Source organism: Mytilus galloprovincialis, chromosome 13 (assembly GCF_965363235.1).
Source record: "Mytilus galloprovincialis chromosome 13, xbMytGall1.hap1.1, whole genome shotgun sequence".
Lineage (NCBI taxonomy): Eukaryota > Metazoa > Mollusca > Bivalvia > Mytilida > Mytilidae > Mytilus > Mytilus galloprovincialis.
The window spans coordinates 382,628-401,039 of record NC_134850.1 but is presented as its reverse complement, the minus strand read 5'-3'; the positions used below and the strand labels follow the sequence as shown (position 1 = coordinate 401,039).

Below are 18,412 nucleotides of genomic sequence, written 5' to 3'. Positions count from 1 at the left end.
GAGTTTATTATGGCGTTCACTATCACTGAACTAGTATACATATTTGTTTAGAGGCCAGCCGAAGGACGACTCCGGGTGCGGGAATTTCTCGCTGCATTGAAGACCTGTTGGTGACCTCCTGCTGTTGTCTGTTTTATGGTCGGGTTGTTGTGTCTTTGACACATTCCCCATTTCCATTCTCAATTTTCATGTCCTAAGTCAGGAACCTGATATTCAGTAGTTGTCGTTTGTTGATGGGGTTCATAAGTGTTTCCCGTTTTTTTAATAGATTAAACTGTTGGTTTTCCCGTCTGAATAGTTTTAAACTAGTCATTTCTATGCCCTTTATAGCTTGTTGTTCGGTGTGATCCTAGGCTCCTTGTTGGAGACCATACTTTGACCTATATATTTTTTTTTCTATTACAAGTTGGGACTTGGGTGGAGAGATGTCTCATTACCACTCAGTCATACCACAGCTTCATATATTTATTTAAACACTAAGCTAGCTTGCAAATGTTGTATCTTAGGCTAGCAAATATAGTCATCCACACAAGTTTTATTATAAAAGATTAAACTTAACTAAGTTAGAAGAAGAAAAAAATGACAAAGAAAAAAAATTGTAAATTGCTTTCATATAGCAGCCCTAAAATAAAATCGATGTAAAGAATTTAAAATAAATACACAAAATTTTAAACAATAAAAAATACCACTCAACTAAGAAGTAGCAATAAAAAGAATAAGCTGACGTTAATTTAGATTTTTTTAGGAAACGAAGGCTGCACCGCACGCAGTGTTGTAGTGCACTAGAAGTAAAACTTCAATTAGTATTGCATTATACTAATGTACATGTATAAATCTATAGAACACTATTTATTAATTGTTCAAATCTAAACCATGTAAACGAAGAAACAACACGACAACTTTTCTAGATAGTTTGGCTACCCCTGGTTTCTTCTTCAATTTACTCTTTGCTTTATAAAAAACACAACGTCACAGTGAACTCGTTTACTACGTTTGACTGTGTCCCGTACCAACAACGTTAGAAACAGACAACACAACAGGACAGAGAAAGCAGCCATGTAATTTAGGTGTAGAGCGAGAGACAAGACACAAACACAATGTTCTATACTCTGGACAATGTTCTTATTCCTGATCTCTATCAAATTAAAAAGGAATTTGATCTGTAAGTACATTGTATTACATCATTGTTAGCTCTTATGACCCGATTGGTTGTTTATACTTGTATGGTGATAAAAGTAGATCCAGAAAAGACTTTCGGTCACACAAAATAAATAGAGTGTAATTGCCATGTGTAACCTTTCTATAAAACTTACACAATGTTTTGTATGCTTCTATTAGCCTAATAATGTAATAATGTAAGCTTTGAATTTTGGAAAAATTAGTTTCTTTATAATGTAAAAAAATATAAACGGACAATTTTAGAAAGGTTTGTTATCAATCATGTCAGTACATAAGAGCATATCTTATATAAAAGGATAACCGTAAAAAGATTTGTACTCCTGTTTTAGTACTCAGGGTTTTCAATAAGTTTTGAAGTAACTGATTGAAGTTGATATGTAGCAGAGCAAGCGCGGGGTCCGGGGCCGCTCAGGCCCCCTGCCAGGTCGAGGGTGAAGCCACGTGGAGGGTCCAGGGGGGCAACGTCCCCCGGAAGCTCATGGGTTTTAAGGAATAGGTGATAGATCAAATTAATCAAAAATAACTTGTAATGTTGGCATTTTTTCAATGGTGTAGCTTTGGTGAGTTATAAGAAATCATAAAAAAGTTTCGAAAATATGTAGTACAAGGACTAAATCATAAATTTCAATCCTCTTAGTTCAGTGTCTTTTCCTGCAAGACACTCACTGACTATGTCTGTCACAAGAAAAAATATTATATTTCATGAATAAATATTATAATTTATCATAGGCACCATATTTGCATTTTGACTAAGATGTTTTTTATGTGTAACAGTATAAAAATTTACATTATAATTAATATTTTTATGATCGAGAATCAATGAGAAACATTCATGGCTTATCTCCACTGACAATAACAAAGATCTACTCTTGTATTTTGAGGGATAAAAGTTAGATGTATCATGCTTAACACTTTGGTATTTTCAATAAGTAAAGTTCTTTGTAGTTTAAGTTACTTAGTAATTTTTCTCATGCATTGTCCCTGTAATTGAGTAATTAAATACAAATATAATTATATCAATCTGATTTATTTGATTCAATTAAAACACGTTGTTATCATTTTCATTTTGTTCATCCTCATCTCCATCATCAATGTCAAAGTCAAGATACATTTTTTTGATTGCAGCCTTACCTCCTCTCTGTCACTTAAACTTGAAAGATCAACAGGCTCTGTCTGTACTGACATGTCTTGTACTTCAGTTAAACTTGAAACAGCAACAGGCTCTGTCTGTACTGACATGTCTTGTACTTCAGTTAAACTTGAAACAGCAACAGGCTCTGTCTGTACTGACATGTCTTGTACTTCAGTTATATTTGGAATAGGATTTTGTTGATTTATCATTCTACAATTTTGTTTAACTGCAAGTTTCCTCCTGTTTTTAGTTCCTATCCATGTTTCCACTGCTTTTGGTATAACATTGGATTTTTTTAGACTGTCCATATCAGGGCCATTTATACAAACATGCATACATGTCAGATTGGATCATTTATAAGATAATCGAATTCTAAGTCTCTACATTTTTTTCTTTTATTTAAAAAAAGAAGGACCATGGAACAGGTATACATATGATTTATGGTAAAAGTAATTAGTCTGCTTTTAAGAGGCTTTATCACTTAAAAACAAGAAAATGAAAATCACTCAATGAAAATAATGTGATGTCTGCTTTTACGAGATAAGACATTGCCAAGAAGGCCAATAAACCAAAAAAGATGTACATTCAATATATGTAGAAAAAAAAAACGATGAAGATCAGAGAAATGACAACTATTGGCGAAATTCCCGAGTTTGTATAAATGACTAACTTATATGCAGCTATATATATTGGGTATAACTAATGAAAGATCTGAAGCCAATGAGACAGAAACCCAATGAAAAAAAGAAACAAAAGTCACCTCAAAGTTCGTATACATTCTGAAGTACACGGAGTCGTTTTTCGTACAAACATTTGACTAAATACATAAATTATCACTCACATTTTTTCAGCATTGATATAATAGAATGGTATACTCGACTTCTATTAGAACATGTAACAAAACCTCGTCATCTACGTGGTCTTCCCCTGTCACTGTTTGTGTTGAAAGATATGTCTGGTATGAAGAAACGGCTGAGAGAATCACGTATGTAAAATAGTATTTTTCGTGCATGTAAATAGTTTTTATATTCTTAGGAAAATGATTTACTCTAATAACTATTTAGCATTCAATCATTAAAGGCACATCCTCTATCCGCCACTTGTTTATAAGATATAAAAGAAAGGCGAAAGATAGGGACATTCAAACTATCTTCCTATATTATAAGTTGAAAATAAACTGACAACCACATGGGTAGAAAAGGAAAAAGACAAACAGACAAACAGTAGTACATGAACCCAACATTGAAAACCTAAAAACGGAGCAATACGAACGCCACCAAAATATGAAAGTGATCGAAGGTACCCCGGAACAATAGTTGTCTCAGTTGTCTTGTTTCATATTTTTCATGTCGAGGCTTTTTATAGCTGGTTAAACGGTATGTTTTTTTCCTCATTGATGAAGGCCGTATGGTTGCCAGCATACCACTTATGTTAATGTGAAGTAGCATTTTCTGTTCATTCCAGGAATTCCTGAGATTATAGATATTATTTCCTGTTTAAGTGACGTAGAATGCTCTGTTCATTCTAGGAATTCCTGAGATTATAGATGTTATTTCCTGTTTATGTGACGTAGCATGCTCTGTTCATTCTAGGAATTCCTGAGACTATAGATATTATTTCCTGTTTATGTGACATAGCATGCTCTGATCATTCAAGGAATTCCTGAGATTATAGATATTATTTCTTGTTTATGTGACGTAGCATGCTCTGTTCATTCTAGGAATTCCTGAGATATAGACATTATTTCCTGTTTATGTGACGTGAAATGCTCTGTTCATTCTAGGAGTTCCTTAGATTATAGATATTATTTCCTGTTTATGTGACATAGCATGCTCTGATCATTCAAGGAATTCCTGAGATTATAGATATTATTTCCTGTTTATGTGACATAGCATGCTCTGATCATTCAAGGAATTCCTGAGATTATAGACATTATTTCCTGTTTATGTGACATAGCATGCTCTGTTCATTCTAGGAATTCCTGAGATTATAGACATTATTTCCTGTTTATGTGACGTGACATGCTCTGTTCATTCTAGGAGTTCCTTAGATTATAGATATTATTTCTTATTTATGTGACGTAGCATGCTCTGTTCATTCTAGGAATTCCTGAGATATAGACATTATTTCTTGTTTATGTGACGTAGCATGCTCTGTTCATTCTAGGAGTTCCTGAGATTATAGATATTATTTCCTGTTTATGTGACGTGAAATGCTCTGTTCATTCTAGGAGTTCCTTAGATTATAGATATTATTTCCGGTTTATGTGACATAGCATGCTCTGATCATTCAATGAATTCCTGAGATTATAGACATTATTTCCTGTTTATGTTTATGTGAAGTAGCATTATCTGTTCATTCCAGGAATTCCTGAGATTATAGATATTATTTCCTGTTTAAGTGACGTAGCATGCTCTGTTTATTCTAGGAATTCCTGAGATTATAGATATTATTTCCTGTTTATGTGACGTAGCATGCTCTGTTCATTCTAGGAATTCCTGAGATTATAGATATTATTTCCTGTTTATGTGACGTAGCATGCGCTGTTCATTTAAATATTGAAATGGAAGGTGTTCATTTGTGTAAACCTCAACAACAGAAAAAATCGTCGTAAGTTTATACATATACATATATAGGACACGGAACCCCGATGGTACTCCGAACCGCGATGGTCACGCTGAAGTGCGATGGTGTACGCTGAAGTGCTTTGGTTAACACGCTGAAGTGCGATGGTAACATTGTGACGTTAACTTGTTGATATCTACGCTGAAGTGCGATGGCGGCTCTGTCAGAGATGGTCTAACTATAAAGTTGACTTTAATGAAACTGTGTGATGGTTTATTCCAGCTAAATGTGATGGTCTGAAGTAAGAACTCTATTGAATGAGGTGTGGTGTAGTGGTTAGCGTTCTAGCTTCGCATTTGGGAGATCGGTTTCAATTTTTAGTCAGGTCTAATAAAAATACATACAATTCTAATTTGCTAATCATCCGCTTAGCACGGAGAAGTATGGAGTCAGAAAAAAATGGGCTAGATGGCATTAATTTAGTATACGCGATTCCAGTTGGAGGAAATGTCAAGTGCGCCAAAAAAAAAAGGGGTTCAGCGTGTCGGTCTATATAGTGCTACGCAGGGTCCATCTCATTTTATCAAATATAACTTGTTCTCGTCATATCATAGCCGAGAAATTGCTCATAAGACACTCATTCATCCATTTATAGAATATCGTAACAGTTTTTAACAAATAAAAGCCATCAAGTACATGTATATATGCTTGACTTATAGCGAAACGTGACGCGAGTTCTGTGAAAACTTTAGAATAAGCTGATTTTCCGCTATTCCGCAGACTAACCTGTTGCAGAAGATTTATACTGTAAGAACAATACAATTAGACTTATATGTAGTGCGAGTTTTCTTACAAAGCAGAATTCATCTCAATAATAAAGCAAAATTATATCGACTCAATAAATATGATTGCTTTTAATAAATTTTATTCTATTTAAAAAAAAATCACATATAATTTAGTGAAACATACTTGAAGCAAAGACCCAGACATTTTATTGGTCGTACAAAATGTGTGCGGCATAACACCGAACGCTAGATAACCAATCTGCAGACCAAGATCATCTTTTAGCCGATTTGTTCCTTATGATTTGAAGCATGACTTAGTTATAAATTATTTTGTAACCTCAACCTCTAATGCTCAAAACTGTTCTGGACTTGAATTGTTCGTTACTTTGTTTTTTGGTGTTTTTTTTTTTAATTCTTTTGTTCGCAATAAATCTTAATCTAAATAATCTTATCCACCTGCCTGCGAATCCGTGTTGTTTAGAAAACGTCAAAACAACTAAAAGTCGTGCTAAACCATCGCACTTCAGCGTGACCATCGCACTTCAGCGTCCCCATCGCACTTCAGCGTCCCCATCGCACCTCCGAGTCCTACATTTATATTTAAAGGCTGGGTTATATTAACAGAATGCAATTACAAGTAATGACGTATTTGTATTTTTATCCCACTCTTCAACCATTACGATATTCAAATCAACCCAAGCAAGATTTATTTGTAGAACTTTGTTTTTTTTTGTAATTATATATATAATTGATATTTAGTCTAAAACCTTATCTTATCACATTTCAAGGTTCATTTAAAAGACCATCCACACCGACAAAACTGTGAAATCAAATGATCTACTAGTATAACATGTATAATAGATATAAGGAATGATCTACTAATATAACATGTATAATAGATATAAGGAATGATCTACTAGTATAACATGTAATAGATATAAGGAATGGTCTACTAGTATAACATGTAATAGATATAAGGAATGATCTACTAGTATAACATGTAATAGATATAAGGAATGATCTACTAGTATAACATGTAATAGATATAAGGAATGATCTACTAGTATAACATGTATAATAGATATAAGGAATGATCTACTAGTATAACATGTATAATAGATATAAGGAATGATCTACTAGTATAACATGTAATAGATATAAGGAATGATCTACTAGTATAACATGTAATAGATATAAGGAATGATCTACTAGTATAACATGTATAATAGATATAAGGAATGATCTACTAGTATAACATGTATAATAGATATAAGGAATGATCTACTAGTATAACATGTATAATAGATATAAGGAATGATCTACTAGTATAACATGTATAATAGATATAAGGAATGATCTACTAGTATAACATGTAATAGATATAAGGAATGATCTTCTAGTATAACATGTAATAGATATAAGGAATGATCTACTAGTATAACATGTAATAGATATAAGGAATGATCTACTAGTATAACATGTAATAGATATAAGGAATGATCTACTAGTATAACATGTAATAGATATAAGGAATGATCTACTAGTATAACATGTCATAGATATAAGGAATGATCTACTAGTATAACATGTAATAGATATAAGGAATGAAAGAAACACATTTCAAGATACACTTAACTAATCTCAAAGTACTTTCAGGTTAGGGTTTGTACGTGCATTTCAATCATGTTCTAACCCCATCCAATATAATCAAAATATAACTCTCGGATTTTGCGTTCTCATACTAGAAGTATATAAAACCTAGTAAATTAAGATGATTTCTTACAAAATGATTGTCAATGTTTCTTAACAGCAATTTTTAAAAAATCAATATTCGTTTTTTCGTTTACACAATTGTTAAAACCAAAATTCACGAAAAACATTTACTATTAAACATAAATTTATACCTTTTTGAAGGTTTGAAGGAACATTTCTCCATGGTCAGAACAAGAATAAATCGAACCTACTGAAATTGATAAACAACCATACTGATCTTTTCCCAAAACTTCTGTGTGCCAAAGTGGTAAGTGTCAGTTTACCGTTTTACATACTGATCTTTTCCCAAAACTTCTGTGTGTCAAAGTGGTAAGTGTCAGTTTACCGTTATACATACTGATCTATTCCCAAACTTCTGTGTGCCAAAGTGGTAAGTGTCAGTTTACCGTTATACATACTGATCTTTTCCCAAACTTCTGTGTGCCAAAGTGGTAAGTGTCAGTTTTCCGTTATACATACTGATCTTTTCCCAAAACTTCTGGGTGTCAAAGTGGTAAGTGTCAGTTTACCGTTATACATACTGATCTTTTCCCAAAACTTCTGTGTGCCAAAGTGGTAAGTGTCAGTTTACCGTTATACATACTGATCTATTCCCAAACTTCTGTGTGCCAAAGTGGTAAGTGTCAGTTTACCGTTATACATACTGATCTTTTCCCAAACTTCTGTGTGCTAAAGTGGTAAGTGTCAGTTTACCGTTATACATACTGATCTTTTCCCAAAACTTCTGTGTGCCAAAGTGGTAAGTGTCAGTTTAACGTTATACATACTGATCTTTTCCCAAACTTCTTTGTGCCAAAGTGGTAAGTGTCTGTTTACCGTTATACATACTGATCTTTTACCAAAACGTCTGTGTGCCAAAGTGGTAAGTGTCCGTTTACCGTTATACATACTGATCTTTTCCCAAACTGCTGTGTGCCAAAGTGGTAAGTGTCAGTTTACCGTTATACATACTGATCTTTACCCAAAACTTCTGTGTGCCAAAGTGGTAAGTGTCAGTTTACCGTTATACATACTGATCTTTTTCCAAACTTCTGTGTGCCAAAGTGGTAAGTTTCTGTTTACCGTTATATATACTGATCTTTTCCCAAAACTTCTGTGTACCAAAGTGGTAAGTGTCCGTTTACCGTTATACATACTGATCTTTTCCCAAACTTCTGTGTGCCAAAGTGGTAAGTGTCCGTTTACCGTTATACATACTGATCTTTTCCCAAAACTTCTATGTGCCAAAGTGGTAAGTGTCCGTTTACCGTCATACATACTGATCTTTTCCTAAAACTTCTGTGTGCCAAAGTGGCAAGTGTTCGTTTACCGTTATACATACTGATCTTTTCCCAAAACTTCTGTGTGCCAAAGTGGTAAGTGTTCGTTTATCGTTATACATACTGATCTATTCCCAAAACTTCTGTGTGCCAAAGTGGTAAGTGTCCGTTTACCGTTATACATACTGATCTTTTCCCAAAACTTCTGTGTGCCAAAGTAGTAAGTGTCCGTTTACCGTTATACATACTGATTTTTTCCCAAAACTTCTGTGTGCCAAAGTGGTAAGTGTCCGTTTACCATTATACATACTGAACTTTTCCTAAAACTTCTGTGTGCCAATGTGGAAAGTGTCCGTTTACCGTTATACATACTGATCCTTTCCCAAAACTTCTGTGTGCCAAAGTGGTAAGTGTCCGTTTACCATTATACATACTGATCTTTACCCAAAACTTCTGTGTGCCAAAGTGGTAAGTGTCTGTTTACCGTTATACATACTGATATTTTCCCAAAACGTCTGTGTGCCAAAGTGGTAAGTGTTCGTTTACCATTATAAATACTGATCTTTTCCCAACATTTCTGTGTGCTAAAGTGGTAAGTGTCCGTTTACCGTTATACATACTGATCTTTTCCCAAAACTTCTGTGTGCCAAAGTGGTAAGTGTTCGTTTACCGTTATACATACTGATCTTTTCCCAAAACTTCTGTGTGCCAAAGTGGTAAGTGTCCGTTTACCATTATACATACTGATCTTTTCCCAAAACTTCTGTGTTCCAAAGTGGTAAGTGTCCGTTTACCGTTATACATACTGATCTTTTCCCAAAACTTCTGTGTGCTAAAGTGGCAAGTGTTCGTTTACCGTTATACATACTGATTTTTCCCCAAAACTTCTGTGTGCCAAAGTGGTAAGTGTCCGTTTACCATTATACATACGGATTTTTTCCCAAAAAAACATACTGATCTTTTCCCAAAACTTCTGTGTGCCAAAGTGGTAAGTGTTCGTTTACCGTTATACATACTGATCTTTTCTCAAAACTTCTGTGTGCCAAAATGGTAAGTGTCATTTTATTGCTATACATACTGATCTTTTCCCAAAACTTTTGTGTGCCAAAGTGGTAAGTGTCCGTTTATCGTTATACATACTGATCTTTTCCCAAAACTTTTGTGTGCCAAAGTGGTAAGTGTCCGTTTACCATTATTCATACTGATCTTTTCACAAAACTTCTGTGTGCCAAAATGGTAAGTTGCAGTTTACCGTTATACATACTGATCTTTTCACAAAACTTCTGTGTGCCAAAGTGGTAAGTGTCCGGTTACCGTTATACATACTGATCTTTTCCCAAAACTTCTGTGTGCCAAAGAGGTAAGTGTTCGTTTACCATTATACATACTGATCTTTTCCGAAAACGTCTGTGTGCCAAAGTGGGAAGTGTCCGTTTACCATTATACATACTGATCTTTTCCCAAAACTTCTGTGTGCCAAAGTGGTAAGTGTCAGTTTACCGCTATACATACTGATCTTTTCCCAAAACTTCTATGTGCTAAAGTGGTAAGTGTCCGTTTACCGTTATACATACTGATCTTTTCCCAAAACGTCTGTGTGCCAAAGTGGTAAGTGTCCGTTTACCATTATTCATACTGATCTTTTCCCAAAACTTCTGTGTGCCAAAGTGGTTAGTGTCCCTTTACCATTATACATACTGATCTATTCCCAAACTTCTGTGTGCCAAAGTGGTAAGTGTCAGTTTACCGTTATACATACTGATCTTTTCCCAAACTTCTATGTGCCAAAGTGGTAAGTGTCAGTTTACCGTTATACATACTGATCTTTTCCCAAAACTTCTGGGTGTCAAAGTGGTAAGTGTCAGTTTACCGTTATACATACTGATCTTTTCCCAAAACTTCTGTGTGCCAAAGTGGTAAGTGTTCGTTTACCATTATACATACTGATCTTTTCCCAAAACTTCTGTGTGCCAAAGTGGTTAGTGTCCCTTTACCGTTATACATACTGATCTTTACCCAAAACTTCTGTGTGTCAAAGTGGTATAAGTGTCCGTTTAACATTATACATACTAATCTTTTCCGAAAACTTCTGTGTGCCAAAGTGGTAAGTGTCAGTTTACCGTTATACATACTGATCTTTACCCAAAACTTCTGTGTGCCAAAGTGGTATAAGTGTTCGTTTACCATTATAATTACTGATCTTTTCCCTAAACTTCTGTTCACCATGATATGTCGCAACATACTAGTAATTAATAGTAAGAAGGGTTAAGAAGGGTTAATCATGACTTATTTGTTTTTTGTGTTGACTGTGCATCAGCTGGTGTTTTGTAATGGATTGATGCACCATATCCTTTATTTCTTATGCATCACCAAATTGATCTTCATTTTCGATAATTCTTTTTCTGTCTTTACTCGCTGTTTATATTGCTTTATTTTTACTTTGTTTTTATTTCTTTCAATTTCTTTCACCAATATGTGACGCCTTCCTTTGCTCGATACGTATACTTATAATATCGGAATATGTTGTTTATATTTAAAGTTTGCCCTCATCATACAGGTATACATGTTTATGTAGAATAGAGAATGAAAACAGAAAAAAAACACAGTAGAATGCAGAGTAAATATCGGTATAAAATAAATTCGAGTCCTTTGTTAGAATAAGTAACAGAAGGAAATAATGAAAATGACAATGATCCACAAATTAACAGAGGACTACAAGCAGATACTGACATGACAATGATCCACAAATTACCTACATTGTATTTAGTATATCTTTTGTGAAATATCTGAAAGGGTTTATAAGAGGTGTATTGTTAATGTAAAAAGATGACATAATAATATTACAAATGTAGTAATGATAACTTTTGCCTAATAATTTTGATTGGTATTGGGGCCGGGAAAAACGTTAAATGTATGAATAGAACAGAATAGAATAAAACTATTGAACTGATAAATACTTATTTTCTATTTATAAATGATAGAAATTTGGAGCTGTACGGAGGGATTTGGGCTTATGCGAGGGAAGTTCACGTAATCTCGAAAAAAGTAAAGAGCCCGGATTAAACGTATACAAAGTAGTAGAAGAAAGATTTCTTGCCAAAAAATTACAAACCTTGAAATCAAAAGACAGCAAAGAATTGAAGAAAATGGAGAAAGTCATGTCGGAGTTTGAAGAGTTAGGAGGTGAAATATCGAAGGTTCGTATAGACTTTCGGGTTTTCTAAACATGGTGGTTTTGTGGTGTACACTGTGAAATATCGAAGGTTAATATCGACTTTCGGGTTTTTAAAACATGGTGAGGAGGTAAAGTATCAAAGATTCGAATAGACTATCGAGTGGTTTTTTTTTTACACAAGGTTACAATGTAAGTAGTTAAATATCGAAGGTTCGTATAGGTTGCTACATATGAATAATTTAATTTTGGATGTAACGCGTCTTCTGATTGGCTGACGTTATTTTGGATCAGCCCATATACATAATTTAGTCATGTGACCGTGACGTCATCAACGTTTTTTCATGTTTTTTCTACGGTTTGAAATTGAATTTAAAATTAAATTATAAGAAATGACTGTAATATTTTTTCTGTCTATTCGAAATAACATAAAAATGTGGTGTACACTGTTAAATAACCCGCTACGCGCGTTATTCATCAGTGTGCACCAATTTTTTTATGTTATTTCTTCAAAGACAGAAAAAATATTGCAGTCATAATCCTTAATTACAAAATGTTGCTAGGGGGAAATATCGAAGGTTTGTAACTAATACATTAACTGTGGATTTGTGTTAACTTACATGCTCGTGAATATTAAATTTCGTGGTTTTGCCATTGGGTGTATATAAGCCTATAGAAAATATGTAATTCGTTGACAATTTTATTTCAAGCTTCATCTGTACCCACGAAATACACGAAATTAGGTAACCAACGATTAATAATGAATCCACAGTATCTGGTTTTCTACACATTGTGAGCTGGTGAAAAATATCGAACGTTCATATCGAGTATAGGGTTTTCGACACATTGTTATGTGGTGAAATATCAAAGGTTCATACAGACTATCGGGTATTGTATACACATTGTTATATGGTGAAATATCGAAGGTTCGTACAGACTATCGGGATTTGTATACACATTGTGAGGTTTTATTTCTACGTTATTTTCGGTGAACTTACAATTGTTGATCATAACATTTCTCTGCGAAATGTGTAATCCAAATGCCCAAAATATCGCGAGCCTAAATTCATTTATTGGAAACTCAACAAACCGCGGAGGGATACGTACACCGGGAAAAAATAAAGAAAAAGTTTGTAAGTCTGGGGTAGTGAAATTTGAAACTAATTACCACGGAGGAATTATAAAGTATCATGCGTTCGCATTACATTCACATACACCAATGGCTCGATCCGCTCACTCTGAATAAGGAATCGAAATATAATACAATGCAATATGCATAATTGTGACCATGAAATCACTACATTCTTCGCAACTCGGCAGATTCTTTAAAAAAAAAGCAGAAATTCAATCAAATAGTAAGTTAATCGTGATTAATTGAGTTTTTGATTTCAACTAAATGATAGTTTACATGTGAGTTATACACGTTTCCCCTTTTCAGCTCGCTAACATTATAAAGGAACAGATTCTAAGAAGAACGAAGGATCAAATGAACAGTATCCATAACAACTTAAAAACGATATTGTGTACCTGCAAATTAGACAGCAAGTAAATATCAAGTCTTTTTATATATACTATTAATGTTGAAATGATACAGTAACTATGCATGAACAGTATGAGTCAAGGTTATATGCTGTACTATACAGTAACTATGCATGAACAGTATGAGTCAAGGTTATATGCTGTACTATACAGTAACTATGCATGAACAGTATGAGTCAAGGTTATATGCTGTATTATTACAATAGCTTTGATTATGAATGCAAATAAAGAGCGCAAAAAGCTTTAAAGAGATTAAAAAAGTGAATAGTTTGCAATATCTCTATAAAAGTCATTAAAAAAGATTAAACTTAGTTTTACTGCGTGTATTGCTGTGTGTTTGTTTATTCTACATTCGCTAGAGGAAAAGGGGGTTGAAATATCACAAATCCTGTTTGATCCTCTAGTATATTTACACTTGCCTTAAGTCAGGAGCCTCTGACCTTTGTTAGTCTCGTATTTTATTTTTTCTTTAATATCATATATACATGTATCTAGAATGTATTACTATGGTACTTTTGCATGATTTTTTTAGTTTTTTCTTAAAAAATCACAGTCTTTGTCTTTCCTATCCGTTTCGAAACGAATATAAATACGAAAGTTTTATTTTGATTTGGTACACGTACATAAAGTTAACAATTCAAACATAAGCTCTTGCGAACTTTTTACCGAATACAAATTGTTAATTAAATGCGGACAGCAGAGAGAGCTCTAAAATTATCTGTATTAGCCTTAGTTAAGCAATCTTAATAATATTGCAGTTTCCTCAAAAGTTAAGCAAGGCAATGGGCACTTGATTTGTACAAGAACTGGTGGTAGCTGTCAAGAAATCAAAAGTTTATTTGTGTATTGCAGGATAAATATTTATCTTATCTCCTATATAAATACATTTCTAGGAATGTGATTGGTTAAAAGCGTGAGCGTGGAGACCGACATATTTCATATATTAGCTTAGTAGGGAGGCGGGGCTTATTTCATACACGGTTAGTAGTGGTGTTACGTCCCTTTATATTCCATATTAGGTTAGAAGGGAGGAGGGGCTTATTTCACACACGGTTAGTAGTGATGTTACGTCATTTTTAAAAACGAAAACGGTACTTAGAAAACATCTTAAAGGTTTAAACAGACAAAGAAATTGATGATTAAGATTGAAATAAATTCATAAAACACATTTAAACCTAACAAGATGTTATTGTTGGCATCTGTTTTTGTAGGATTTACGGAAGTAGTTTCTTCATGCTAACAGTATTGAAGACTTGCTTATTTTGATAACCGGGTCACTAGTTTACTAAGAAAAATTCGTTACATATATAAAGCCTGTTAGTGACGTAAAACGGTATATATATGGGGTTAGTAAATTCCATATGGTATTTACTGACCCCATATATACCGTATTATGTTACTAGCACTCTATGTAACTGATAGTAACCTACACAACTTAATATAGTGTCTTGTCTGATATTTTGTAGACACGAGATAGTAGAAAACACACTCAATTCATATTGGAAAGGAGATATATCAGATAACATCTACAAATATTACAGCGATATATACAAATTTCCTGTCATAAAATCCACGGTAAGAATCTGAATTATTTTCATTGGTTTATTTTATAAGTAGTAATGATTTGTTTCTGTTTCCAATAAGTATCAATCATTGTCCAATAGAAAATTGACCCGAGACGGATTAAAGTCTTCTGTTTAGGCCCTTTAAAAAAAATGATTCCAAATAATATAAATTTGACTGTCTTATAGCCTTTGATGAAGTTTAAGAAGATAATATTCGAGGAAAACTTATTTTTAGTATTTTTTTTATTTCTTTTGGTATCGTTTTTTTTTTAATATTGGTTGTTGTCATTAAGACGTTAACCAAACATCTCTTTACTTGAAAATGAACAAAACCACAAGGACTTTTTGAACGGATGGACAAATGCAACACTACTGGGTATACCGTATCTCAACTAACGTACTTATAAACGTCGAATCAAATATATGTTAGGATGTCAGAAAACCCATTATTTAGATATAGGAAGATGTGGTGTGAGTGCCAATGAGACAACTCTCCATACAAATAACAATTTAATAAGTAAACCATTATAAGTTAAAGTAAGGCCTTCAACACGGTTGCATGCTTTGAGGTATTGAATTATTTCGTATAATGTAATGGCGTCTAACTCTTAATTTTACCTTGTTCAATCTTGCAGACGACATTTACAAATTGGGGATACTTGTTTCATCTTCAACCCACCATTTTACATCGTAAACTCAGAAGTGACGACGAAATTGAAATTATATTCCTGAACTCTAGCTATGGTAAGCAATTTAATTCAACTGTAATGTCATACAAGACTAATTTTAGTGTGTTCATCTCTAATTTCAGTATGTATCTATGTAAGTGAGCGCCAATTTAATTTCAAGAGAAAGAAAGGGGGACCTCAACATGATGAAGAAAAAAAGTGTGGTCAATTATGAACAAAAAATTATGAATCAAGTTTTTCCCCATACCTTTAAAAGTGTTAAAATGTGATTGATAGCGTCGAAAAACTATAAAAAGTAAAAGTGCTTTTCGCCGAAACGTTCTGACTCAGATTAAAATCAAAGCAACCACAACACATTCCCCTTAAAGTTAAATGGTTGTTCTCTAAGCTGGATCCCTTCCGTTTTGTACTTGGTTTTTACCATCAGACTTATCCAGCTAGCAGCTGAGTCAATGTGGAGCAGCAATCAGGAGATCGTCGATAATTTGTGTATACTGCCTGTAATAATGTGTGTATACTTTTCTACATTGGTTAGAGGTATAGGGGGAGGGTTGAGATCTCACAAACATGTTTAACCCCGCCGCATTTTTGCGCCTGTCCCAAGTCAGGAGCCTCTGGCCTTTGTTAGTCTTGTATTATTTTAATTTTAGTTTCTTGTGTACAATTTGGAAATTAGTATGGCGTTCATTATCACTGGACTAGTATATATTTGTTTAGGGGCCAGCTGAAGGACGCCTCCGGGTGCGGGAATTTCTCGCTACATTGAAGACCTGTTGGTGACCCTCTGCTGTTGTTTTTTATTTGGTCGGGTTGTTGTCTCTTTGACACATTCCCCATTTCCATTCTCAATTTTATACTGCCTGTAATAATTTGTGTTTACTACCTATACTGCCTGTAATAATGTGTGTATACTGCCTGTAATAATGTGTGTATACTGCCTGTAATAATGTGTGTATACTGCCTCCTGTAATAATTTGTGTATACTGCCTGTAATAATTTGTGTATGCTGCCTGTAATAATTTGTGTATGCTGCCTGTAATAATTTGTGTATACTGCCTGTAATAATTTGTGTATACTGCCTGTAATAGTTTGTGTATACTGCCTGTAATAATTTTACATACACTCTTTGAGCTGCGTCAGATAGACATCGGCCTAATGTAAGTGCACGCATGTACATGTTCATTGCTAATACTTTGATTGATTTTCTGACATTCAATTTGAACTACAAAATTAAAGATGGATGTTGGTCTGATTTGAGGGTATTTGTACATTGCATCAATTTTCAAACAGCTACAGACTTTGTATAGAGATTTTTGTCAACCCACAAAATTAGTTAACATATATTTTGATATTTATTTGCATATTTTAAGTTGATTTCTATCCGACGCAGCTCCTGAATATAATAGTTAACCGTTTTGCTATGCAAGAGATAGTATCGAAATGATATATTTACTGGTTCTAATATAAGATTTATTTATAGGACGGATTTTCTCTTCCTCTAACTGTAAACACATATTATCTTCAAGTTACAAAGTAAATGAACATGGAGTTATTAAAGAGAAGCAAGGTATGGATAAACCTTAATTCATTTTTTTTAAACATTTGTTTTTTTTTTAATTTTCGTTCGAAGCAAACTATTGAGCTTTTTATTTGTTCATTATTTCTGTTTGTGTGAAGTGGCAAATAATTCATGCATGTTCAGGACGAGCACAAATTAACAATGAATATATAGAGAAGATATGGACTCAGATAACACATATACATATATAGAGGTTGTCCGGGATGAAGATCTGGATAAATAGGACTGCCACTGGAAAATGAGGATATTTGAAGATGACTGAAAGTTTGCCTCTCAACTACATGTATACCAACGTGCGAAATCATTAGGTTCTTAACTTGTAGAGAGCGTGGCCATCTCTTATACAGGCAAATTATGATTGTACTCGTATCTCACAATTAAAACTTGTTAACGTTATTATTTTTTTCAGATGTCAGTGTAAAATGTAAACTATGGCTTCTAGCCAGGACAGTAGGCTTTGGATGGTACAGGAAATATTATATAGGAAAGAAGAGATGGGGAATATTTACTAACCCAGAATCATTAGATTTAACTCCTTAGTTTTAGGGGAATAAAGTTTATGTACAACTAGAATTTATTATATTTCACATGCAATTGAGACCGGAAATGGGGAATGTGTCGAAGAGACAACAACCGACCAAAGAGCACAAGGGCATCAACGGGGCTTCAATACAGCGAGAAAACCCCGCAACCGAAAACCTGAACTTCATTTACAACAAATTTCATACAAGTGAGAGGTTTAGCGCTATACAACCAGGTTCAATCAACCATTTTCTACATTTGAAAACGCCTGTACCAAGTCAGGAATATGATAGTTGTTGTCCATTTATCGTTTGATGTGTTTTGTCATTTGATTGGGGACTTTCCTTTATGAATTTTCCTCGGAGTTCAGTATTTTTGTAATTGTACTTTTTAATGAGGTTGAAAAATATCATCAAATGATATAAGTTAAACCTGTACAGTAAAATTACGCATACTGGTATTAAAAGACATGCATCAGTGTCATGAGTGTTAAGTTAAAAATAATCTAGATGTATAATTGTTTCTTTATTAAAATCAGGCGGTTGGTTTTCTCCTTTAAGTTGTTTTGCTTTTGTCGTTCCGGGACCTTTTAAATAGCCGACAGTGCAGTATGGGTTTTTCTCATTGTTGACGGCCAGTACCGTACGCTGACC

The 18,412-nt window shown here is 33.9% G+C and overlaps 1 protein-coding gene across 2 annotated transcripts; it reads left to right on the top strand.

Moving 5' to 3' along the window:
- Positions 1–987: 987 nt before the first annotated feature.
- LOC143056433 (uncharacterized) lies at positions 988–17,810 on the top strand. 2 transcript variants are annotated; one of them, XM_076229520.1, is made up of 10 exons: positions 988–1,162; positions 3,163–3,296; positions 4,804–4,921; positions 7,576–7,681; positions 11,675–11,890; positions 13,304–13,410; positions 14,871–14,979; positions 15,605–15,713; positions 17,139–17,225; positions 17,647–17,810. In XM_076229520.1, exons 1-10 carry the CDS (start codon positions 1,098–1,100, stop codon positions 17,775–17,777), a joined length of 1,182 nt encoding a protein of 393 aa, XP_076085635.1. In that variant the 5' UTR covers positions 988–1,097; the 3' UTR covers positions 17,778–17,810. The 2 variants fall into 2 exon arrangements, with proteins under 2 accessions (XP_076085635.1, XP_076085636.1); XM_076229521.1 differs by having other exon boundaries at positions 1,004–1,162; positions 4,740–4,921.
- Positions 17,811–18,412: the final 602 nt, after the last annotated feature.

Excerpts from the sequence above, each read along its gene's own strand:
- LOC143056433 (XM_076229520.1), top strand. The coding sequence starts at position 1,098 with ATGTTCTATACTCTGGACAATGTTCTTATTCCTGATCTCTATCAAATT. Across the intron at positions 13,411-14,870 it reads ACCTGCAAATTAGACAGCAA|ACACGAGATAGTAGAAAACA; the intron begins GTAAATATCAAG and ends GATATTTTGTAG. Across the intron at positions 14,980-15,604 it reads TTCCTGTCATAAAATCCACG|ACGACATTTACAAATTGGGG; the intron begins GTAAGAATCTGA and ends TCAATCTTGCAG.